This window comes from Dromiciops gliroides, chromosome 4, assembly GCF_019393635.1.
Source record: "Dromiciops gliroides isolate mDroGli1 chromosome 4, mDroGli1.pri, whole genome shotgun sequence".
Taxonomy (NCBI): domain Eukaryota; kingdom Metazoa; phylum Chordata; class Mammalia; order Microbiotheria; family Microbiotheriidae; genus Dromiciops; species Dromiciops gliroides.
The window spans coordinates 187,501,780-187,527,654 of NC_057864.1; the positions used below are offsets into that span (position 1 = coordinate 187,501,780).

At 39.6% G+C, this 25,875-nt stretch overlaps 1 protein-coding gene across 1 annotated transcript in view; it reads left to right on the forward strand.

Annotated features, from left to right (window-relative positions):
- LOC122754822 (beta-1,4 N-acetylgalactosaminyltransferase 2-like) overlaps positions 1 to 25,875 on the forward strand; it is an 80,229-nt gene that overhangs the window by 39,892 nt on the left and 14,462 nt on the right. The window contains 5 exon segments of the mRNA XM_044003274.1: positions 923 to 1,029; positions 3,365 to 3,402; positions 7,353 to 7,533; positions 10,488 to 10,574; positions 18,287 to 18,474. Coding sequence (XP_043859209.1) covers positions 923 to 1,029; positions 3,365 to 3,402; positions 7,353 to 7,533; positions 10,488 to 10,574; positions 18,287 to 18,474 — 601 coding nt within the window.

Sequence of the window (25,875 nt, forward strand, 5' to 3'; positions counted from 1 at the left end):
TAGTTAGTGTCTGAAGCCGGATTTGAATTCAGGTCCAGGTCCAACACTGTTCCACCAGCTACCTAGATCACTGAAGTATATATAGGTCATATAGTCCAACCTCCTCATTTTAAAGATGAGGAAACTGAGGCCTAGAGGGAGGAAGTGACTTAGCCAGGGTTAGACACTGAGCTGGTAACAGATCCCATCTAGAATTCAGATCATTCAGATTCTAATAGGAAGGAAACAAACATCTATTTAAGCACCTACTATGTACTTTACAAATATTATTTCATTTGATTCTTAAACAACCCTGGGAGGTGAATCCTATTAGGAATCTACAGTTGAGGAAACTGAGGCAGATAGAAGTTAAGTGACTTGCCTAGAACAGCACAGCTAATAAGTATATGAGGCTTGATTTGAACTCAGGTCTTTCAGACTCCCAGCCCAGTCCTCTAGCCATTATGCCACCTAGCTGCCACCCCAGTGTTGCTTCTGGAGAGTAGAAATCCCCTCCCCCCCAACAAGGAGGCAGGGATTATATCCAGATTGATGATCCTTAAGGGTAGGAAAGAGGCAGCTAGATGACTCGGTGGATAGAGGGCTTGGCCTGGAGTGAGGAAGACCCGAGTTCAAATCCAGCTTCATACACTTATTAGTTGTGTGACCCTGGACAAGTCACTTAACCTCTATTTGCCTTAATTCACTGAAGGAGAAAGTGGCAAAGCACTCCAGTATTCTTGCCAAGAAAACCCCATGGACTATATGGTCCATGGGATCACAAGGAATAGGACATGACTGAATGACTGAACTACCACAACAAAGGTGGGATCCATGTCTCTTTCCTGCTCCAAGTCAAGGCTTTGTCCACAGAATCACTTAATAAATGCTTATTGGCAGGCAGATCCTTGTTTACTCTGTAAGGTTTCTTTCTCTCAAGCAGAGAAGGACTACCCCACCCTCCCCCTGTGCTGGCTCAGCCCAACATCCCTTTTGGGTACCCAGTCCATGGAACGGAGGTAATGCCACTTCACACAGTGGTGATTCCAGGTAGGTGTCTGCCCATCCGCTTGGCCCCACGGTCTGCTTCTCTCTAGTGTCCACGGTTGTTTTCTATCCTGAACAAGGGGCAGTTTCATGTACATCCCCCTCACAGCAAGAAGACCCTAGAATTTCTCTTAGATCGCCGTGTCTCTAATTCTGGGTTGGAGAGTAGGATAGGCCTCCTTGGAGACAGGAAAAGAGACAAGATAACCTCTGAGCCGTGGTTTGTCACAGTTGACATGAGGCTTTGGGATGCTCTGTAACTCATTTAATCATGAGAATTGTTCCTTATTTCATGGAGCATGTATTGTTTTCAACTTCTTAGTTGACATCCCATATTTTTTAAATGTACATAAGTCCTTGGTTGATGTGGCTACCCCTAAATATCACTTGGCCATTATACTTTATTGTAGCCTAGTTGAAACTGGAGTATAAAGTCTTGGAAATGTAGACCCTATATTCCTTCACTTAAATCTCAGGGGATATATACATGTTGAACAATGAATTGAGAGAAAGAAAATGCAGTTCTTTTCAGGCTGGAACGGGATTTTTTTTTGCCTATAGCAGCAAAAAGTAGAATTGGAATTGGGATGAGAAAACTGCCAGATGGTCCTAAATTAGGCTCCAGAGACACTTCCACTGATAGCCACATTGGATATAACTTCCAAATTAAATTTCATTTTCTACAATGAACAATTATTTATTTTTCCCTTCCTATGCTCCACCCCTACTGGAAAAAAGGAAGAAAAGCAAAAACCCTTTAACAATATGCATAGTGTTCCCATATTGGCCATTTCCAAAACTGTGTTTGGGGCCACTAGGTGGCACAGTGGATAGAGTGCTAGACCTGGAGTCAGTAAGACCTGAGTTCAAATATGGTCTCTGATACTTACTAGCTGTGTGACCCTGGGCAAGTCACTTAACCTTGTTTGCCTTAGTTTCCTCATCTGTAAAACGAGCTGGAGAAGGAAATGGCAAATCAATGCAGTGTCTTTGCCAAGAAAACCCCAAAGAAGAATTGGAGACACCTCATCAACTAAACAACAACAATAACAACAAAAGATGTGTGTCTCATTCTGCAAGTTAGTCCTTCACCTCTCAGACAAGAGATGGATAGCATGTTTCAATATCAGTCCTTTGGAATCAGGGTTGCTCATTGTGTTCTTAAACTTTTCAAAATTGTTCATTTTTACAATGGTTTTATTGTACAAATTGTTCTTTTTTCTGCTCACTTTACTTTGTATCAGCTCATAAAGTCTTTCCAAATTTCTCTATATCTTTCATTATTTCTCATAGCAATCAGTACACAATAGTTAAATTTTTAAATAGGATAACTCCTTTTCAGGGAACTGCCTTCACCAATCCAGATCATAATCCATCTATGATTTAATAATAGCTAACATTTATATAACAGCTATTGTGTGCAAGGAACTGTGCTAAGCACTTTATTATCTCACTTGATCCTCACAATAATCATGGGAGATGAGTGCAATTATCACCCTATTTTATAGATGAGAAAACTGAGGCAAAAAGTGGTTAAGTCACTTGCCCAGGGACTGACTACTTGTCAAGTAGAGAAGTCCTACAAAGTTGCCTAAAGCACATGGAGGTTGAGTGATTTACCCAGGAAAACTTATATAGAAAATGTAAGAGGCAAGATTTGAACCCAGGTGTTCCTGACTCCAAGCCCAACATTGTGCCATTCTTGTACATTATCTACTATTTAATGTTGCTATGTTTTTATGGTTTTTTAAAAAATATTTTTTATGTTTTTATGTTGGTAGCAACTAGCATAGAGGTCTTGTAACTGACTGTTTACCCATTTTATATTGGTCACTTCAGGCCCTCTATGTAAAAAATGCTGGAGGGAGGGGGCACCAGCAGTTTTTAAGAAGTCCCCTTTATTTCTTATGGGAGGACCTATTACATCCCAGGGAGAGGATGGAATGAGCTATGGGTTTCTCTTCTTCCTTGGTTGCAACTGGAGTTCTTGATTCCTTTCAGTTCTAATTACTTACCTGCCTCATACCATATTTACTAGGAAAATAAATTAATCCATTCACATCTTGACACAGGAGTGATGGACTCAAGACTCAGAACTCAATCCAGAGGTCAATCATTTTTGGATATGACAAATGCAAGAATTTGTTTTGCTGGATTGTGCATTTTTACTACAATGGGTTTTTTTATTTTCTTTTTCTTTTTCATTGGAGGAGGTGGGGAAGGAGGTGAGAAAAAGCACAAATATTTGTTAATTTTAAAAATGTTCAGGAAGAGTAAGGGAACTTCGGGTAGCTGCTCTGATTTTTTTTTCTTTGTCCTCTCTTCTATTTTTCCTAAGGCCTCCAGTTTGATGGACCAGTTGCATCAGTCTATAAGGTAGTAGTCATTGTTGTAGTAAGAGTAACAACCCACTCAAATTACATCAAATTCTATGGGGGTAGGAGAATGGCAAAATAAGGAAACTCCAACTGAAGTGATATACAGCAAGGAATCCCATGCCTGGAGATTGTAATGGGAGCTGTGGAGATCTGGCAGGTGCCCTGAAATACTGGTCAATTGGGCTTTGGGCATACCTCTTCTTGGGTCAGCATGGCAGCTAGTGTGATGTAACTGCTTCTCTGACTCTAACATACAGGGTAGCCTTACTTGGAGCCATTATAATGATTAATGTGACACAGAGAAGAATGGAGTGCTTCTTTGGGTTCTGGTACCCTTCGGAGATTCCAGCATCCCACCTAGAAAAGCTTTGCTACAGATGGTGCTGACCACTAACATGGGAAAACCATGAGTGCATGAGAAATGAATGCTTTAATTACGTACCAGGAATGCTATCATATCATAATAAATTGGAAACAGATCTTACCAGTTATAGGCAAGGACTTGGTACTAGTTTTGTCAACAATATCCTCAACTCTAGGCTACACAACAGCATATTGCACTTAAGAGAGTATATATATATATTTTTTGGGGGGGGGGTAAGGCAATTGGGGTTAAGTGACTTGCCCAGGGTCACACAGCTAGTGTCAAGTGTCTGAGGCTGGATTTGAACTCAGGTCTTCCTGAATCCAGGGCCAGTGGTTTATTCACTGTGCCACCTAGCTGCCCACACAACAGCATATTGCAAATCAGCAAAAGGCAGTTATAAGAGCTAGCTTAATATTTAATATTAATCTTTATACCTGTACACATGTATATTTAATAAAAAAGTTGTTTTTGAAACTAAAAAAAAAGAATTAGCTTAATACTTGCATCAATAGGACATGAAATAAGATCAGAAATTAAGGGGTAACTTAAACCTGAAGAAAGAAAAGGTAAAGAATCTGAAATCATTGAAAACCTACATTTAACACAACTCCAGAATTTCTACCTAATAATGAAATGGTTGGCAAAAACAATGGTGGTGTCTTGAATGATTTTGAAAGGGAGATGGGTATACTGATAATGGAATTTTAAGAAACTGAATAAGGGATTCAGTTAATGGATCAACTATGCCAAAACAATAATTTTCAAAAGCTGACATTTGTTAGAACAATCATGAATGAAGGAATTCTCCCATGGTATCTGACAATATGAAAATATTTTAGGATGCCGCAATAAGGAAAATAGAAAAAAAAAGGTAAAGCTATTTTAGAATACTTCTAAGGAAAGGCATCAAATGTGACCATGGAGGAAGGGACTTGAAACAATTATTAATGACCTGTGGAGGAACATTAGAGGATTATATCAATATCTAGCCAAAATACTGAAGTAGAAAACTTGAGCACCATATTGCTTAAATGAAGGTAGCAGAATAGAAACAAACAGAATAGAATTTAGAAAACAAAAGTATGTATAGAATTCTTGATATCCTAAACAACAGTTGATAGCAAAGCCAAAAGGTTAAGGTAACAGAGTCAAGGCAGGGCAAAAAACCCAAATAGGCCAACAAAAGTGTGTGTGTGTGTGTGTGTGTGAGAGAGAGAGAAAGAGAGAGAGAGAGAGAGAGAGAGAGAGTTTTAAAGATAACGTGGAAATTTGAAAAGTAAAGAAATTAAAGGAGACAGAGAAACTAAAAAAGGAGTGTCTGGAAAATTCTTGATTGGCTATATGGTTGCAACAAGTCCAATACAAAAAAAAAATGTGCAAGTTGGATCAAATGCAAAATACATTATGTAACATTAATATAATGAACAAAAGAACGGTCATGTCAAGGAAAGTTGTTGAAACTCTAGCTTCCCTATGAAACTGGAAAGTGGTGGAGCCAGATAAGATCTATATTTATCGACTTGATCCCAATGGTGCACATATGACTAGCAAAGTACTTTACCATTTTCCTTTCTGATGCAAGCCTGATACCATATTATCAGAAGACATCACATTTTTTACCCCAAAGATAAAAATAGCAGTGACCCTTCCAAAGTACATGTTTTTGTGCTTTCTACAAAACATTCAGAGCTTTTATCTTAAAACCAAACGAAATAAAAAACAACCCTATAGATAATTTGAAGAAAACAATGGAGCATGGCCATGGAGCAAAAAGTCCCAAGGGCGTAAAGTGAAACTAATTATTAATTTGCTAATTATTGAACAAGCTTCTAGAAAACACTGTGACATCAGCATTGCCTTTACTTATCATTGCAGAACCTTTTATTCAGTTCTACACTCATGGCTTAGTCATGTATCATAAATGGATTGAGGCATTGTGAGAATTTTTGAGTATTTGATGTCCACATGGAAAACTACTCTCTATTTAAAATATGCCACCGGGGGAGCTAGGTGGCACAGTGGATAAAGCACTGGCCCTGGATTCAGGAGCACCTGAGTTCAAATCCAGCCTCAGACACTTGACACTTATTAGCTGTGTGACATTGGGCAAGTCACTTAACCCTCATTGCCCTGCAAGTAAAAAAAAATAAAATATGCCACCAATGCTATATCAAGAACAATTGGTGCAAAATGTGGAATCTTCCAGGGGTACAGTTTAAACTCATTATGGTTCTGCCCATTTTGAATGACATCAGAATGTCATTTGGACAAGATGAATGTAAAATTCTTAATATATGCCAAGATAGAATAGAGATTGAAGGCATTAAATTTGAATCCAAAGGTCAAAATGAACTGATGAATACAGGTAAGATGCACAAGCAACTTTGTCTTCTCTAGACAAGACAAAATGCATCTATGGTTATGAAGGAAGATGGTGAGGCTGAGTATTTAAAGAAACTAACTGGCTCCTTGAAGTCAAAGCCTGAGAAGAATACATTGAGAGTAATTAACCCCTGTGCAATACTAGTTATAATTGTGTTTGCTGTGGTAAGATGAATTGCAAAGTATCTCTAGAAGGTATTCAAACAAAAATGTGACATTTAAAAAGTTGGAGAGACTTAGTTTCTGGGTAATTAATAATTTTATTAACAATGCTAGGGGGCAGCTAGGTGGTACAGTGGATAAAGCACTGGCCCTGGATTCAGGAGTACCTGAGTTCAAATCCAGCCTCAGACACTTGACATTTACTAGCTGTGTGACCCTGGGCAAGTCACTTAACCCCCATTAGTTTGCAAAAACAAAACAAAACAAATAAAAAAAACCATGCTAGCATACTACCAATTATACTCTCAAATGCCAAAGACAAATCAAGGTGGTGGGCTCACAATTTATATGTCCTTGGAAGAGTGGGTGTTCCTGAGGGTAGCAATCCACTCTGATTGGTTGTCAATTAATGAGAGAAAATGAATATTACAAGAGAGGTGGACCTATTCTGATGAAGGTTTGGGGGATTTGACTTTTATTATGTTATTTACTTTTAAATTGCCTAGCCTTGAGCAATCTAATCAAAGAATTTGTCCCCACCCATACCTGTGAGGAGCACAATGGGTTTCCCCACTTGGGTGGGGTATGGACAAGATTGAGGAGAAAGTGAATTCAATTTCATTATCAGCAATGTCCTTCAGAGACTGAGACTTGAAATGAGGACTTTAGGAAAAAAGGGGGGGAATTCTGGATCTCCCCAAATCACTGGTTATTAATAATAATTTCTTTCAAAAACCCGTACAATGTTAATGAAACACAGGAGTCATCACCCCAAGGCAATTAGAGAAAGATTAAGAAATTCCTTAGTTAAAGGGAAGAAGATTGATAGAGATCTAGGAGGCTGAAGCCCACAGAGGTACCTCAGATAATTTTCTATAGAAGCCTTTTAGACATAGGTTAAGAACACTTGCCTTCGCTGAAGTTGCCTATGAAGATATTTTTTGTTATCTAATGTTTGTGTTGAGGGGGAGGCAGGGAAGGAAAGGACACACTCTCCAATGCAGAAATACTGCATTTCTTCTCCACTTCGACTCCAGGTTACCATGAAGGCCTCTCTGGGGAACCTGAATAGTCTTGCTGACACCCCAGGCCAGGAGGTGTGGGGTAGAGGTGAGAAGCAGCTGATTATTCGGACCTCTTCACGGAAGTTGTTAAATTTCATCCTTCAGCATGTGACCTACACCAGTACCATCTATTACTCCAATGCTGTGGACATTGGTGAGTTACCAACCTTAGATCAGGAAACATTATTAGTGAGAAAAATATCCATTAGGGCTCTCTCAAAAAGCACCTCTTCCAGAAAGAGGAGAATGTTTCTTTCTCCAGTCTCCCAAGTCTCCCATCTTCCCCACCTCTGGACAAGTTTACCAATATACTGTCTGGAGAATAGATTCTATGCTAAGTTGGTGGCTTGAAGTCAAACACTAGGGGAAAAGGTGGGATGTCTTAGGGTCCTGGCCCATTTTGAGTGCTGGAATGACTTCTTAGAATTTCTCAAAGTACTTAAATTCCTTGGAGGGGTAGGTGGAAAAAGTTATCCATCACCAACCTATATTGTGCATATTACCTGAGGTTCAGCAACCCAAGCTCTGGTTTTACACAAATCAGATCTAGTCTTGGGGCTAACCCTAGGAAATCATAATGGGACAGCCCTAGGAAATCATACATTCTTTGGTTTGTTTTAGCCCCAACCAGAGTTTCCTTTGGGGAAAAAATCTCTTAATGTAGCCTATGGCCAGATGTGTGTGTTAAAGGATCACTCGGTTCCCAATCAAGGTCGCGATTTGTATATTGGTTATAAGACAGCCATTAATCCCACCCTATAGAAAATACCAAGACCTCACAAAATTCCATTAAAAATGCAAATCAGATTCAAAAGGCCATAAACAATCAATTTAATTCTCCTTCCACTGAGTCCTATTTACTTTTCCACTGTCCTAAATTTCTCCATATTCATAGCACCATCCTGTGGTTTGAGTTTCTCTCATTTTAGAAGGGAAACCAACTTGGAGTTGCCCTGTTGGCACTCTGTTCCCCAACATTTCATTGAATTCTACTTTCCAGAAGATTGTATACAGTCTCCTGTACCTAGAATGATGCCTTACGGTTTGGATTTCCTTTGGAAAAGAAATAAAGTTGGGGTTGCTAAACATGCAAATGCTTTCCTATTGACCTACAGAGCAGAGTACAAGTCCAGATACCTTGTTTCTCCATATTTTGCCTGTGGGCTCTTGTCGTTGCTCATTCTAGCACTGGTGGCTACACATACAATAAATAGTCTTCTCTCACCAAAAGGTTGGCTACTTTACTTCCTTTCAATAGAAGGTGGAATTTCCTAAACTCTCAAACCTCCAAGGCTGGTGTTATCCAAGATATCTCCTTTCTTTCACTAGATACCCACAACCCAGGATCTTGCTGCCTAGAATATCTTCACAACTATCACATGGTTGGGAACTTTATGTCTCTGCTACTAATTTTTGAGGACTTCTTTTTTTTTTTTTTTGTGAGGCAATTGGGGTTAAGTGACTTGCCCAGGGTCACACAGCTAGTAAGTGTTAAGTGTCTGAGGTCAGATTTGAATTCAGGTCCTCCTGAATCCAGGGCTGGTGCTCTATCTACTGCGCCACCTAGCTGCCCTCGAGGACTTGTTGATATTCCTTTGCTGAGGCTAAGAGGGGTCCATAGACTCTTTCTAATAGGCCAATGCAAAGGAGTGGCTCCTTCCATAACAGTCCTTCCCACAACAGTTCAAGTCAACCAGTTCGTCTTGGAGCATCCCTTATCAATGAAATTCTTTCTCCAGGAATCACTCAAAGACCTGTCCATACTCTGCATGGAAAGGTACAAAGCCCCAAACAAAATCTCAACAAGCTGATTACTGTCCCTTCTTACTACCTCTAGAAGAAGCTCTGTGTTAAAGGTCATTATGATGGGTCCTAGGGAAGGAAGGAGGGTACCCTGGGAGAAAAAAGCCTAGATTGGTGGAGAAGACATTAAAAAAACATATATCGAGTGTCTACTTATGACTATGTACTATACCAGGCTCTGGTGTGTATAAAATCAAATAATACACATTTCCTTCTCCTAGAGAACTCATGGCCTGATAGGAGATATACAGTTCCTGCTCCCAAGAAGCTTCCAGTGCAGTAGGGAAGCTTGTAGCTAGATGATGGAGACATATACTTACACCTACACCTACACCTATACCTATGATGTAGGAGGCAAAAAGGGGTTAATAGAAAAACCTAAGACCCAAGCTCTAATACAGATATTAGCTCTGAAAGGGAGTCAGACCCCAGTTAATGGGTAACTTCTGTTAGGTTCTCATACCCATAGTGATCAACATCCATAACAGACCAGAGCGGGTCAGGTCAAAATAACAATAAAGGAAAAAGACAGCCTATAGAAATTCTAATGAAAAATGATTATATTTTGAAACTAGCCATGAGAATCAGAGACATGCGTAGAAAAGGCCAAATTTGTCCCCAGATTCACCTTATGACATGTAACCCCCCAAACCACACCTCCACTGAAAAGGTACCTGCCTCGGGGGTTGGCTTAGGACCCCCAGGAACTCCAAATTAGGATAAGCCCTCCCTTGTAACACCCCTAGGTGGAGAATATTATAATGAGTAGGACAGGCCCTCCCTTGTACATCCCCAAGGTGGAGATTATTATAATGAGATTGATAATCAATTTATCTACACTATAAATATAACTGTCTTTTCTTTGACTATTTGAGAGATACCTTTCCACTTTTCTGGTTCTCTCCCTGTGATCACTCACAGCATTGCAGTAAAACTTGGGAAACTGAGTCACTGAGTCTTGTAATTCTTTTGGCATGACTCACGATCAATTGGACCCCAAATTTCCTGCCCACATCACCTACACATACACACACACAGATAATGGACATAAAGACAAGGATGGACTGTACACATTTGGGTCAAAGAAAGATTTTTCCATGTATAACAGGTAAGGAAACCAGCCTAGAGAAATTGAGGAACTTCTCCAACATAACACAGGGTATCAGAAGGAACACTTCAATGGGTATCCATGATTTTCATGATATTTCTTCAACCTTCTCCAGGACAGAGCTTTTTGAAGTTCATTCCAGTTATGGAGATGCCCAGACTCTGACCACAACCCCCTCTCCTTTCCTCTCTTTCCAGTGAGTCTTGAATTTGGCTACTCAGTAGCTAAGTTTCCTGTGATCATCCGCCAGCCAATCATCCCTAAGTTATTTGACCCTGGTCCAGGTAAGTCCTTTGTAGGTTTGGCTAAATCTATTGGAAGGGTTTCTTGGTCTTGGAGAATTAAAAAAAATTTTTTAAGAGCATTTGAGATGGATTTCACTTCAGAAACTTATTAGCTGTGTGAGCTTGGGCAAGTCACTTATCCCCAATTGCCTTAAACATCCAGGGGCATCTCTAGTTGTCCTGATGTATATTTTGCCACTGGACCCAGATGGCTCTGGAGGACAGTGAGGTTGGTAACTTTGCACAGCCCTGCCTCACTTAAATCTAATTCACTGCAGGTCATGACATCACTCCAATATCATAGTCCTCTTCAAGAAAAAAGGACAAACAACAACAAAACAAAACAAAACAAAACAAGTAACCTTTAAGTTTTCCTCGGAAATTTTGCCCTGAAATCACCTTCTCATCCTTTTAAAATTATTTTTCTTTCTTTGTTATTCTAAGCAATGACCTTTAAGGCATTCTGAAATAGAGCCTGATAGGTTTTAATTCCTTTTTATTTATTTACTTTTGTTCATCTGCTTTTCTTTTCTTTGCCAAACCTAATCGGAAAAGTCAACATGTTTTGTTTTCTTCTCTCTCTTACATTGAGATTTCAAGAGTGTTTGCCAATAGATTTTACTGATTTGTTCTAGTTCAACAAGTATCGATTAAGCCCCTATTATATGCCAGGCTCAGGCTCAGGAGTTAAAAGTCAAACAAACCCTGCCTTTCTCAAGCAGCTGACATTATATTGGGGATGGAAAACAATGGCTTCATAAATAAGGAATTACAAAATGTATTACATATATATATATTTGTTACATATATTTCACATTATATATTATATATATAAACATACACACACATAGTAATTCTTTTGAGGAGGCCATTGACAACTGGGGAGATGAGAATAGAACTTGAACTGAGTGTTGAAGAAAGCTGGGAATTCCAAGAGTTGAAGTGAGGGAGAGCATTTCAGACATGAGGCACAGCTTGAACAATACTATGGAGGTGGAGAAATGCCATGACATATGGGAAGAACAGAAGTAGACCTATGTGGCTGGTACACAGAGCAGAGGAGAACAAGTAATGTGGAATCAGTTTAGAACAATGTTTTTTTTTTCTTAAAAATTTTTTTTTATATTTTATTTTTTCCAATTATGCATAAAACTAATTTTGAACATTTGTTTTTTAAAATGTTGATTTCAGGGGCAGCTAGGTAGCACAGTGGATAAAGCAAGGACCCTGGATTCAGGAGGACCTGAGTTCAAATCTAGCCTGAGACACTTGACACTTACTAGCTGTGTGACCCTGGGCAAGTCACTTAACCCTCATTGCTCCACCAAAAAAAAAAAAAAGGAAGAAAGAAAGAAAATTCCTTAAAAAAAATTAAAATTGTTGAGTTCCAAATTCTCTCCTTTCCAACTCTGCTCCCTCATTAAGAAGGCAATTTGATATAGATTATACATGTGCAGTAATACAAAACATATTTCCATATTGGCCATGTTTCAAAAAAAAAAAACCACAGGCTAAAAACCCCAAACCAAACCAATACCAACAACCCCCTCAAAACCCATGAAAAATAAAGTAAAAAAAAAAGTATCCTTTGATCTGTATTCAAACTCCATCAGTTCTTTCTCTGGAGGCAGATAGCATTTTTTAAAAATTAATAAAGTATTTTATTTTTTTCCGTTACATGTAAATATAGTTCTCAACTTTTGTTTATACAAGCTTTACAATTTCAGATTTTTCTCCCTCCCTCCCCTCCCTCCCCCCTCCTCTAGACAGCAGGTAATCTAATATAGGTTTTATATATATATATATATATATATATATATATACATATACATATACACATAATAACATTAATCCTATTTCTGCATTAGTCATGTTATAAGAGAAAAAATCAGAACAATGATGAAAAACCTCAAAATAGAAAAAAACAACAGCATCAAAAACAAAAGAAATAGTATGGTTCATTCAGCATCTATACTCCGCAGTTCTTTTTTTTTTTTTTCCCTTGGATTTGGAGATCCTCTTCTATCACGAGTTCCCTGGAACTCTTCTGTGCCATTGCATTGGTGAGAAGAATATAGTCCATCACAGTAGATCAACACTCAATGTTGATGATACTGTGTACAATGTTCTTCTGGTGGCAGATAGCATTTTTAATCATGAGTTCTTTGGAATCGTCTTGCATCATTGTATGGTTGAGAACAGGTAAGTCATTCACAGTTGATCATTGTACAATATATTTGCTCACTTTGCTGCTCGCATCAGTTTACATAAGTCTTCCCAGGTTTTTCTGCTTGTCACAATAGTTTTCCATCACAATCACATACCACAATTTGTTCAGTCATCCCCCAATTTATGGGCATACCCTCAGTGTCCAATTCTATGCAACCACAAAGAGTGGCTGTAAATATTTCTGTACATAATTTTTGTACACCTTTCCTTTTTCTTTGATCTCCTTGGGGGTATAGCCCTAATAGTGCTATTGTTGGGTACAGCAGAAAAGGGGGTAATTAACCTTGTGTGGTTAGATGTCCATAAACTTGGATGAGAAAAAAATTGTATCTTTATTTTCATTCATCTCATACTAAAATCTAGCATTCCTTCAACTATGAATGCAGGCAACAGACATTTTTATTTTTTTAATTTTTAAAAATTATTATTATTATTATTTTTGCGAGGCAATGAGGGTTAAATGACTTCCCTGGGGTCACACAGCTAGTAAGTGTCAAGTGTCTGAGGCTGGATTTGAACTCAGATCCTCCTGAATCCAGAGCCGGTGCTTTATCCACTGCACCACCTAGCTGCCCCCAAACATTTTTTTCTGCGGAGTACATAGTTTTCACCAGACTGCCAAAGGAGTCCATGACACAAAACGGTGAGGAACCCCCGAATTAGACAAAGATATTGAAGTTAGGTTGTGAATGGTCTTGCATGCTAAATAGAGGGGTTTGAATTTTATCCTAAAAGTTTAGGGAGCCACTATAGCTTCTGGAGCATGAGAGTGACCTGGTTACACCCATGCCTTAGGAATATCATTTTGGCAGCAATGTGGAAGATGGATTGGAGAGGGGAGAGACTAGAAGCAGGGAGGCAAGATGTAATGAATGACTGAATGAGTTGTAGTACGTAATTGTGATGAAGTGTGCTGTAAGAAATGATGATCTCAATGATCTTAGAAAAACATGGAAATACTTACATGAAATAATGAAGAGTGAAATGAACAGAACTTTGCATACAGTGACAGCAATATTGTTTGAAGAATGATTTTGTATGAATAAGTTATTTTGACTATTATAAATACCCGCATTAACTATAAAGGATATATGAAGAAAGATGTTCTCTGCACCCAGAGAAAGAACTGATTAATAGAAGTATGTATAAAATGATTTAACATATATTTGTATGTATATATGCACACACTTATATGCATGCATGCATGCATGCATACATACATAAAACATACATACACACACCCCCATTTGTGTCTAATGGTAGCCATCTTTAGGGTGGGGAAGGAGGGGAAAAAAAAGAAATTTACATGATAATTTTGTTGTCTATTTGAAAGGAATAGCAAGTTGCACATAGTAGATTTGGAATTTCATGTGTAATCATCTTTTTGTTGTACTATGTTATAGAAATGCTTGTTTTATTCTATAAATTAAAATTTTAAAACATGTAAAATTAAAAATCTACCAGGTCAAGTAACCTGAGACCAAAAAAAATTAAAAAAGAAGAAGAAGAAGTGATGAGGGTCTCAAATAGGGTGGTGGCTATGTGAGTGAAAGGAAGGTAACAGATTCAAGAGATGTTGGAGGTGAAATCCTATCACTTCACAAACTGGATTTGGATACAGGAAGTGAAGGAAAGTGAAGAGTCAAAGATGATTCTGAGATTGGGAACCTGGGTAAAACAGAAGAATGGGTTAGAGTGACTGGGAAGTGGGGGGTGAATTTCAAGAGGGGGGAAGACAATAATTTTCAGAGCGGGGAACATGTTGATGCTTAATGGGACATCCAGATGGAGATGTTAAAGAGGCAGGTGGTGATATAGGACTGGAGCTCAGGAGAGAGATGAGAACTGGATATGTAGGTTTGGGAGGCATTTATATAGAGATGATAGTTGAATACATGGAGGCTGGTCCCTGACAGTGATAAAAGAGAATCACTCCTGTAACAGGGCCCTGGGGTCCACCTAAGTGAAGGGAGCAGGGCCTAGATGGTGACCTGAGAAAGGAAATTGAGAGGGATTAGTCAGGTATGTAGGAACCATAATTCCAAACAATGTGGAAAACCCAGAGTGGAGTTTCCAGGATGATTGATTAATAGAGCTCTGGAAAGATGAGGAATAAGAAAAGACAATTGGATTTAATAATTGAGTTTAAATATGACTTACTTTGTAGGGCAGCTAGGTGGTGCAGTGGATGGAGTGCCAAACTTGGAGTCAAGAAGACTCATCTTCCTGAGTTCAAATCTGGCCTCAGATATTTCCTAGCTGTGTGACCCTGGGCAAGTCACTTGAACCCTGTTTGACTCAGTTTTCTCATCTGTAAAATGAACTGGAGAAAGAAATGACAAACCGCTCCAGTATTTTTTTTGTTGTTGTTGTTGGTTTTTGCAGGGCAATGGGGGTTAAGTGACTTGCCCAGGGTCACACAGCTAGTAAGTATCAAATATCTGAGGTCGGATTTGAACTCAGGTTCTCCTGACTCCAGGGCCAGTGCTCTATCCACTGCACCACCTAGCTGCCCCTGGAAGAATACTCTTATTTGCAGAGTACTGATTCTGTTGACTCCTGGGATGTCTTCTAGAATAATCTTTTTTGTCACTTCCATCTTTCTAGTCCCCTAGGTTCACATCCACCATCTGTTACTCTTCACTCTCCCTCATTCTGAGACAGCTAGGTGGTGAAGTAGATAGGGCATTGAACCTTGAGTTAGTAAGACCTGTGTTCCAATGATTTCAGAAAAACCTGGAAGGACTTACATGAATTGATGCAAAGTGAAGTGAGCAGAACCAGGAGAACATTATACACAATAATAGTAATATTGTACATTGATCAACTGAGAATGACTTTGGTATTCTCAGCAATGCAATGATCCAAGATAATTCTTTTTTTCCTTTTTTTTTTTTTTTTTTTTTTAGTGAGGCAATTGGGGTTAAGTGACTTGCCCAGGGTCACACAGCTAGTAAGTGTTAAGTGTCTGAGGCCAGATTTGAACTCAGGTACTCCTGAATCCAGGGTCGGTGCTCTATACACTTCGCCACCTAGCTGCCCCAGTCCAAGATAATTCTAAAGGACTCATGATGAAAAATGGTATCCACCTCCAGATAAAGAAAGGATGGAATTTGACTACAGAAAGAAGCATACTATTTTTCAATTTCTTTATCTTTTTTTCTTTCTTTCTTTTTTTTTTTTTTTGCAGGGCAATGGGGGTTAAGTGGCTTGCCCAGGGTCACACAGCTAGTAAGTGTCAAGTGTCTGAGGCCGGATTTGAACTCAGGTACTCCTGAATCCAGGGCTGGTGCTTATCCACTGTGCCACCTAGCTGTTCCCTAGTGTTTTCTTTTACAACATGACTAATATGGAAATATGTTTTGTACTATTACACATGTAAAACCTATATAAAATTGCTTATCCTTTCAGGGAGGGGGAAGGAAGGGAAGAAAGGGAAGGAGGGAGAGAATTTGGAACTCACAATTTCAAAAAAAAGAATGTTAAAATTTGTTTTTACATGCAATTGGGGAAAAAGTTTAAATATTATTTTAAAAAGGAAAATGACTTCAAATCCTGCCTTATACACTAGCTGTGTGACCCTGGACAAATCACTTTACCTGTCTGCTTCAGTGTCCTTAACTCTTTTATTTATTTATTTATTTTGTTCTTAACTCGATGATAATAATACCACCCACCTTCCAGAGTTGTTGTAAGGATAAAATAAGATAATATTCATAAAGTTTCTTGCAAACCTTAACACACCATAAAAATGCTGTTATTCCACACATCTAAATAGTTCAATTCTACCTCCACAATATCTCTCACATCTGTCCCCTTCTCTCAACACAAGTTCAGACTTTTATCATCTCTCGCCTAACCTACTGAATAGACTTTTTTTTTTTTTTTTGGTGAGGCAATTGGGGTTAAGTGACTTGCCCAGGGTCACTCAGCTTGTAAGTGTCAAGTGTCTGAGACTGGATTTGAACTCAGGTCCTCCTGAATCCAGGGCTGGTGCTCTATCCACTGCGCCACCTAGCTGCCCCTTTGAATAGACTTTTAATTGGTCTTTCTGCCTAAGTCTCTCCCCTTCTCCCATTCTTCCTTCATAGTGGTCAAAGGGATATTCCTAAAGCACAGGGTTGAATCATGTCAGTTCCCCACCCCACCTCAAGAAGCTTCAATGGCTCCCTATTCTCTTTAGAATCAAAGACCAACTTCTCAGTTTGGCATTTAAAACCTTTTACAATCTGGATCCAGCTTACTTAAATATTAATCCTATTCAAACATCCTACATTCAAAACTGTTTGTTTTTAAACTGTTCTCACATACAACATTTCATGTCCTGTCTCTGTGCCCAGACTGTCCCCCATGCCTGAGCTGCATTCCCTACTCAGCCCTGCCTCTTAGAATTCCTAGCTTCTTTGAAAGTTCAGCTCAAGCTGTACTTCCTACACTAGTATGCCTTTCTTGATTTGCCTTCCCCACCACAGCTGCCAGTACCTCTCCCCTGAAATTACCTTGTATTTTGTTTATAATTATATATGCACATGTTATTTTCCTGAGGGAGTGTTAGTTGCTTGAGCAGCTCCTGGAGGCAAATAGGTGGTGCATTGGATAAAGCTCTGGGTATAGATAGAGTCAGGAAGACCCAAGTTCAAATCTAACCTCAGACACTTCCAAGCTGTGTGGCCTTGGGTAGATCACTTAACCTCTGCCTGCTTCAGCGATTATATGTGGATACAAAGACAAAATGAGATAGTACCTGCCCTCAAGGGAGGAGAATATGTATTTATTAAGCACCTACTAAGCACCAGGCACTGTGCTAAGCACTTTACAAATATTATCTCATCTGATCCTCACAACAACCCTGTTAGGTGGGTGCTATTATTATTTTTTGGTTTCTTTTTTTTTTTTTTTTGCAAGGCAACGGGGGTTAAGTGACTTGCCCAGGGTCACACAGCTAGTAAGTGTCAAGTGTCTGAGGCCGGATTTGAACTCAGGTACTCCTGAATCCAGGGCCAGCGCTTTAACCACTGCGCCATCTAGCTGCCCCCGGGTGCTATTATTATTAATCCCATTTATAGTTGGGGAAACTGAGGTAGTCAGCGGTTAAATGACTTGCCCAGGGCCACAGAGCTTATAAATGTCTGCAGCTGCATTTGAACTTGGGCTCTCTTGACTTGATAGAGCCCAACTCTTTACCCACTATATCACCTAGCTCCTTATGATCCCTATTTTCAGAGAACTCCAAACGTGGTAGGGAGAATAGAGACATAGTTCAGTAAAGGAATAGTGTACAGGCTGAGTCCTCCAACACTGAGGAGATATGGAGCACAGATGCCAACAAGGACAGCTGAAGTCAGTTGTGGAAGCCTTCCTCCAGCAGAGAGCTTTGATTTTTCATGTTTGCTGTGTGACCCCGGGGCAAGTTACTTAACCCTCATTGCCCCCATCCCCCCCAAAAAATATGCATCATTGATTTTTCATGTTTCCTCCTGCAGAGAGGAAGCTCAGTGCCCTGGTGACCATCACAACCAAGACTTTCCTCCGACCCCACAAGCTTCAGGCATTGCTCTCAAGCATCCGAAAATATTATCCAGATGTGACTGTGATTGTGGCTGATGACAGTGAGAAGCCAGAGAAAATTGAGGACAGTCATGTGGAATATTACATCATGCCCTTTGCGAAGGTATGCTTTTGTGAGATCCTCCCACAATCCCCACAGCACCCACAGATCCGGTGCTTCTGTGGTGAGGTGTGTGGACCGAGGATGGGAAGGGTGGTGATGCCTCTGCATAAAAGGCCCAGCACCCTTTGCTCTTCTTGCTACCCTGACAGTTTGAGGAAAGACGTCACACTGAACCATCGACATTGATGATGCAGGTAATCTGGGAGTGAGCTCCCTTGGTCCTGACATGTGACAACAGCATGAAATGATGACTGGAGAACTAGTCTCCGAACCAGGAAAATCTGGGGCCAAGTCCTGTCTCTGACACATGCTGGCTTGTGACCCCTGGCAAGTCACTTCACTGCTGTCTGCCTCAGTTCTCTCAGTAAAATGGGGATAATAATAATGGGGATAATCTATATCCTAGGGTTGTGAGAATCCATCAGTTAATCAATAAACATTTATTAAGTGCTTACTATTAAGGTCCTACTATTGTGCCGGGTGCTGGATCATAAGAGATAGTATTTGTAAAGCACTTAGTACAGTAGTGCCTGGCACATCATTGGTGCTGTATAAATGTTAGCTATCATTATTTATCCAGCTTCTTGGTGCTCCAGGAAATGTTATAAAATTTCAAGTTTTGGAGAAGGTGCTCATCTGCACTGGTAAAAGTTGTTTCTGGGGTAGCTAGGTGGTATGGTGGATAGAGCACTGGCCCTGGATTCAGGAGGACCTGAGTTCAAATTCGGCCTCAGACACTTGACATGAGCTGTGTGACCCTGGGCAAGTCACTTCACCCTCATTGCCTTGCAAAAAAAAAAAAAAGTTTCCTCACTCAAGTGTCTTCCCTCTGTTGATTCTATCCAGTTTATCCTATTTGTAGCTTATTTTTACATAGTTGTTTGTGTATTTTCTCCCCTATTTGACTGTGAGCTTCTTGAGAAAAGAGACTGTGTTTTGTCTCATTTTGTATCCCCAGGACTTAGCATAAACCCAGCACATAGTGTGCATCTAAGTGGAGCAGTGAGGAGAACAGTGGGCATTGTATGGGGAAGATGGAAATTCAATATGTGGTCTCAAACACTTTCTGGCTGGATGACCCTGGACAAGTCACTTACATTCTGACTGTCTTAATTTTCACAACTATAAAATGAGGCTAATAATACTACCTACCTCCCAAGGTTGTGAGGATCAAATGAAATAAATTTGTAAAGCACCTAGCATAGTGCCTGGCATTTTGTAGGTCCTTAAAAATGCTTATTGACTGACTGACAGTATACCAATGAAATCACAGGTCCGGTCCCTGTCCACTGTCCCTAAGATATGGGACAACTAAGAATGTGTGATATCGTAAGGATTCACACCATGGCAGATCCACCCTTTGGAGGACACTTTCCTTAAGAGGATTAGAATTTCAGTTGGGTTCTCCATCTTGTCTCCACTCCTGTTCTCCCCATGCTGAAGATGGCTAGCATCACCTTTTTGATGAATATACAACCAGTGTCTGAGCAGAACTGTCCTTCTAAGCTCACACTATCTCAGACATTAACATCTATGAACTGAATGAAGAAACAGAGGACCTAAGTGCTAATGGCCTTAACTTTTCCTCTCCTACTGGGCTAAAGTCCTTGGGGGATGAATTCTGAGAGTCACTAGAAAATGAGACCTTAGAAGGATGGAGTAGGCAAGAAAGAAGGAAAAAAATATCTTTAGGGCTTCTTTTCCTTCTCATGAGACTTGGAGATCATTGGGAGAAATTCTTTGGACTCTTGATTTTTGTTTTGTTTTGTTTTCTGGGGGGGGGGGGGTTGGTGAGGCAATTGGGGTTAAGTGACTTGCCCAGGGTCACAGAGCTAGTAAGTGTTAAGTGTCTGAACTCAGGTTGGAACTCAGGTTCTCCTGACTCCAGGGCTGGTGCTTTATCCACTGCGCCACCTAGCTGCCCCTATTGATTATTATTATTATTATTATTTTTTTTTTTTTTTTGCGGGGCAATGAGGATTAAGTGACTTGCCCAGGGTCACACAGTTAGTAAGTGTCAAGTGTCTGAGGCCAGATTTGAACTCAGGTACTCCTGAATCCAGGGCCAGTGCTTTATCCACTACGCCACCTAGCTGCCCCCTTGATTATTTTTTAATGATTTTTTTGTTTGTTTTTACCCCCTAGTGACTCCCCCTTAACTCATCCCCATGTTGAACTGTCCTTTGCATCAAAGACAAGTATTTAAGTAACACCCTGACACATAGTGACCATGTCTGAGAAGATAAACCACATTCTGTATTTTTAATTCCTCACCTCTCTGTTGGGCAGGAAAGGTAGGTTTCCTCATCAGTTCTCTAGCACCAAGTTTGGACCAAGTAATCATAATCTGCCTGCCCTAGATTTCATATCTTAGGAGGAAAGAATAGAATAAAGGCAACATACAGCAAGAAATGAGGTTGATGGGGTGTCTTCTGAGAGTCATGGGGTTTTCAAAAGGAATAATTATTATGTAGGGAACAGAGGAGGCAAAGCGGACACAACTGGTCTTTTGGGAGTGAAGAGAAGGACGAGCAGCCATGTGAGCGAGTGTGTAGTGCTTCTCTAAACCTAAAAGTGCTGGAAGAATCTTGACAAATCTGAAGTCAGTAAACCAAATTGCTTTACCCAGGAGACAGCAGTAGATCTCCATACTGGCTGATAAGTACTGAAAGGAGATATTCAAAGACTGACTCGTCCGCACCACTTGGCAGCACAGGAGAGATTGTTTCCTTACCCATATATGAAGGGGTTTTTTTTTTTGGGGGGGGTATTTTTAAAAATAATATTTTTTTTCTCCTATAATTACATGTAAAAATAAATTTTAATATTTAAAAAAAGTTTTGAGTGCCAAATTTTGCCAAAATTTTGCCTTCCCTCTCTTTTCTCCCTTCTCTCTGAGATGATAAGCTATCTGATATTGGTTATACATATGCAATCATTAAAACATTTTCCTATTAGTCACTTTGTGGAAGAAAACTCAATAAAGAAAGGAAGGAAGGAAGGAAGGAAGGAAGGAAGGAAGGAGGAAGGAAGGAAGAAAGAAGAAAGAAAAGAAAAGAAAGAAAGAAAGAAAGAAAGAAAGAAAGAAAGAAAGAAAAGAAAAGAAAGAAAGAGAAAGAAAGAGAGAGAAAGAAAGAGAAGGAAGGAAGGAAGGAAGGAAGGAAGAAAGAAGGAAGGAAAGAAAAAGAGAAAATAACATGCCTTGGTCTGTATTCAGATGCACGCACGTCTTTCTCTGGAGGTGGATAGCATTTTTTATCATGAATCACTTGGGATTGCTTTGGATTATTGTATCTCTGAGAATAGCTAAGTCATTCACAACTGTTCATCATACAGTATTGCTGTTACTGTGTACAATGTTCTGGTTCTGTTCACTTCACTCTCTCTCAGTTCTTGTAAATCTTTCCAGGTTTTTCTGAAATCATCCTGCTCATCATTTCTTTTTTTTTAATTATGAAAGTATTTTATTATTTTCCAGTTACATGTAGAGATAGTTTTCAACATTTGTTTTTATAAGATTTCTAGTTTCAAATTTTTTCCCTCCCTCCCCCCCTCCCCAAGACAGCAAGTAATCAGATATAGGTTATATATGTATAATAACACTAAACATATTTCTGCATTAGTCATGTCTAAGAGAAGAATCAGCTGCTCATCATTTCTTATAGCACAATAATATTCACTTACAATAATATACCACAACTTGTTCAGCCATTCCTGGAGGGATATTTTACCCATTTCTAAATGGGAGCTGAAAGTAGTCCCACTGCTTTATCTTCCCTTGAAATTTCCTTAATATTATGTTTTAGTTAAATACTTTTGCCAGTTGATACATGGTTCTTGTTTATTCTGTATTATAGTGCACTGGAATGGGGGCTTAAGCTATATTAGCATAGTTATTATTCCTCCAAACCCCACCCCCTAAACTTGAGGTAGCAAGGGATTTCAGAGTTGAGGGGAGGATTGTGCTACAGTTTTGGAGATTCATCCAGGATTACTTATAACAATTTAAGAGTATTAATGGATATTATTGGTGAATTGATAACTTATGAAATTACAAAATTATGAAACAAGGGCAGGTCGCCCAGTTCTTTGGGTACTCATCAGGAAAAATCACAATTGGCAGTGGGAAATGTGGCAGCAATCTTTAATTAAACACAGAGGGCATGGAGGCAAAAAAGCACAAAAAGTCATAGACAAGTAGTGAAAAGTTGTACAGAGGCAGATGGCAGTGTGGGAACAGGGGATGGGCTGGTGAAGATGGGCAGAGTGGGCAAGAGGATGGAATGTGGGAGAGTCAGAGAGTATTACTCACATAACCATGGATTAAAGTTAGGAGCACTAGGCAGCATGGACCCGATGGAGGTGAAAGAATGTTGAAGGGGTGTGAATTTTCGTTAATATTTGATACAATTTTTAAATCATGCTGCTTTGATCCTTGGAACGGTTTGTACGGACTTCTAGGTTCTCCTTTTCCGTCTTATTTCCTTCTATTTCCCCTTTATACTGGCTACTTATAAATTTACTTACTATACTGATGAGGAGGGGTAGTGAGGGGGACCAGAACAAGATACAGTTTTAACACAATTAGGTTGATCTAAGGCTACTTGAATCAATATGATAAGACTTCTACCCAGGAATATATTTTTCTTGCTCAAATTCTAATTTCTGATTTGGCAGCAGGTTTTTTAAACCTGTGCAAACTCTATTACCCAGCAGTAAACTTATATAGTATATCCTAGTGAGAGAATGAGTGATGGTGAAAACATTTTGTTTCACATAACTCCAAGACCTCTCTTTAGGTATGGGTCATAGAGACCAAAATTGAAACTGGCTCAGGTCAACTAGATCCCACCAAAGAAGGTCTGGCTAAGCCTTGTGGGACATGGTCCATTATTCAGGAATATTCATTCTAGAAAGGCAAAGGGTCTTAAGACCAGAGGTCAAAGCACCCATTTAAGTAACAGTACCAGCAATGCAGCCAAGAAATCTACACTGTATTTTTGTTGCAACTGGCCTAGAGAAGAATTTAGAATTTGTTTGACAGGAGCTAAATTCCACTGGACTGGTATCAGAAAATAGAGATGGGGGGTAAGGGTTGAGGTAGGGTGGGGTCAAAGGTTGTGAGGGGTCCTTCAATCTACAAAGACCTTAATAGTTGTCTCTATTCCACCAACCTTTTCTGGATCCTTTGCATCTGGACTCCTATGATCAAGCATTGATAATGAGGATTAAAGATGTAGGATGAAGGGCAGCTAGGTGGCGCAGTGGATAGAGCACCAGCCCTGGAGTCAGGAGTACCTGAGTTCAAATCCAGCCTCAGACACGTTACACACTTACTAGCTGTGTGACCCTGGGCAAGTCACTTAACCCCAATTGCCTCACCTTAAAAAAAAAAAGATATAGGATGATCTACTGTGATGGGCAGTGACAATTATACTCCACTGACTTTATGAAAGGCATTTTTAGCATATCTTTTTCTAGCCTGAGCAGGAACTAGGCCTCTGCAGACTAAGTGAGGTTGAGTTATGTCATAGTAAGATTGGAGTTCCCCAAGGAATTCATTACATGTCAGTGACATGAAGGATCACTATGGTCCTTGAAGGCACATTCTTAGCAGAAACTTGGGGTTTTTGTCATTGACAGGTACCAATTTCAGACTATTCCAACCACAAGAAAACTACCACAGTCATTAACTAAACACACCAATAACCCATGCATCTTGTGCAGAAGCTTGCAGGGAAAGATGGCATTATTGATAGACGATGTCATGGTAGCTCTGAATGTCCCATGTCAAGGGTGGGTGGATTTAGAGTAGTTAAACTTTAGAAACTTCTAGTACCTCAGAAAGGGAAAGTTCAAGAGATTGTGTGTTTTCACCAAATGGCCATGTCCAAAGAGTACATAGATATACAATTCACCTCAAAAACTCCTGACCTTTTCAATATGGTCTCAGGAAGAGATTGTAGGATCTCTAACTTCCTGATTTTAACAGATGAATAAACAGAGACACAGAGAGATAAGGGACTAATCCAAGGTCACAATATGGCCAAGTCAGGATTTGCGCCCAGATCCTTTGGCACTTTGAACCATTTTGCTTCTTTTCTCTCGGTGGAATAAGTGATGACATCAGGAAGTGGTTGTTGCCTGGTCACAGTCAAATAATTTTTTAAAACCAAAATGGAAACGGGGACATTTTGGAGACCTAAAACTTCCTCAGAAGACTCAGTAGAGTCAACAAATAGCATTTCTAGTGCAAGCACGTAATGTGTGATCCTTAATGGTACCACAGGCTTTACTCCATCCTTGCACTGAAAGTTTTTTTATATTCAGTGGCAATTGGTGGAAATTTGTGGAAAACTATGTCATCCTCATACAGTCTTTCAGACATTTCCCTCTTGAGTATATTGTTAAGAAGGACCAAAAGTGGGGCAGATAGGTGGTGCAGTGGATAGAGCACTGGCCCTGGAGTCAGGAGGACCTGAGTTCAAATCCGGCCTCAGACACTTAACACTATACTAGCTGTGTGACCTGGGCAAGTCACTTAACCCCCAATTGCCTCACTAAAAAAAAAGGACCAAAAGCAGAGGAAGAGAGGGAATGATCTGATTTCAGCTCTCTGTCCCCATTTGGAGATGATAGGAAGTGAGACGTGTGAGGAGTCCATTAAGGACATTAATTGGCTGCTGACATAAACAGCACTGACTTTAGCAGATGAGACAAGTCCTTTGTATGTATTGTTGACTGATACCAGGCTAGAGAGATAGAGGGTCCCAAAAGATTGATGGTTACCAGAAACCTATTACATTTGCCAAGAGGGAACCCACTGATAATGAGATTTTTTTATGCCAGTCATAGATTGGAATTCTTTGAGTTGGACTCTTGCCCATTTATTGACATTGTTCAGTCATTTTAGTCACGTCCAACTCTTCATGATTCCATTAGTGGTTTTCTTGGCAAGGATACTGGAGTAGTCTGTTATTTCCTTCTCTAACTATTGCCCATACATTCTGAGATTATGTGTATGGATCTGCAGATGTAGTATTTTCTTCTATTAAACACATTTTATTGATGCTTTTTGCTATCAAATCACAGTTTTTTTCTAGTAAAAGGAGATTTCTCCTCTTTCCCCTTAACCCAGTCCAATTAAAACTCCTTTCCCTTGTAACAAAGAATAAGCAAAAATACAATATAGTAATTGTATTTAACAGCATAAGTGCTATTTTGCCCACTTAGTTCCCTGCCTTGATGCTGGGAAGAGGGAGGTATATTTCCTGATCTGTTCTCTAGGATCATGACTGTTTTTTCCAATTACTTAATTGAAATTAATTAATTCAGCTTCTTTTTATGTGGGTACATTCTGACAAACACAAAGTTGGACGCTTCCAGCAGAGATGGGTAGCA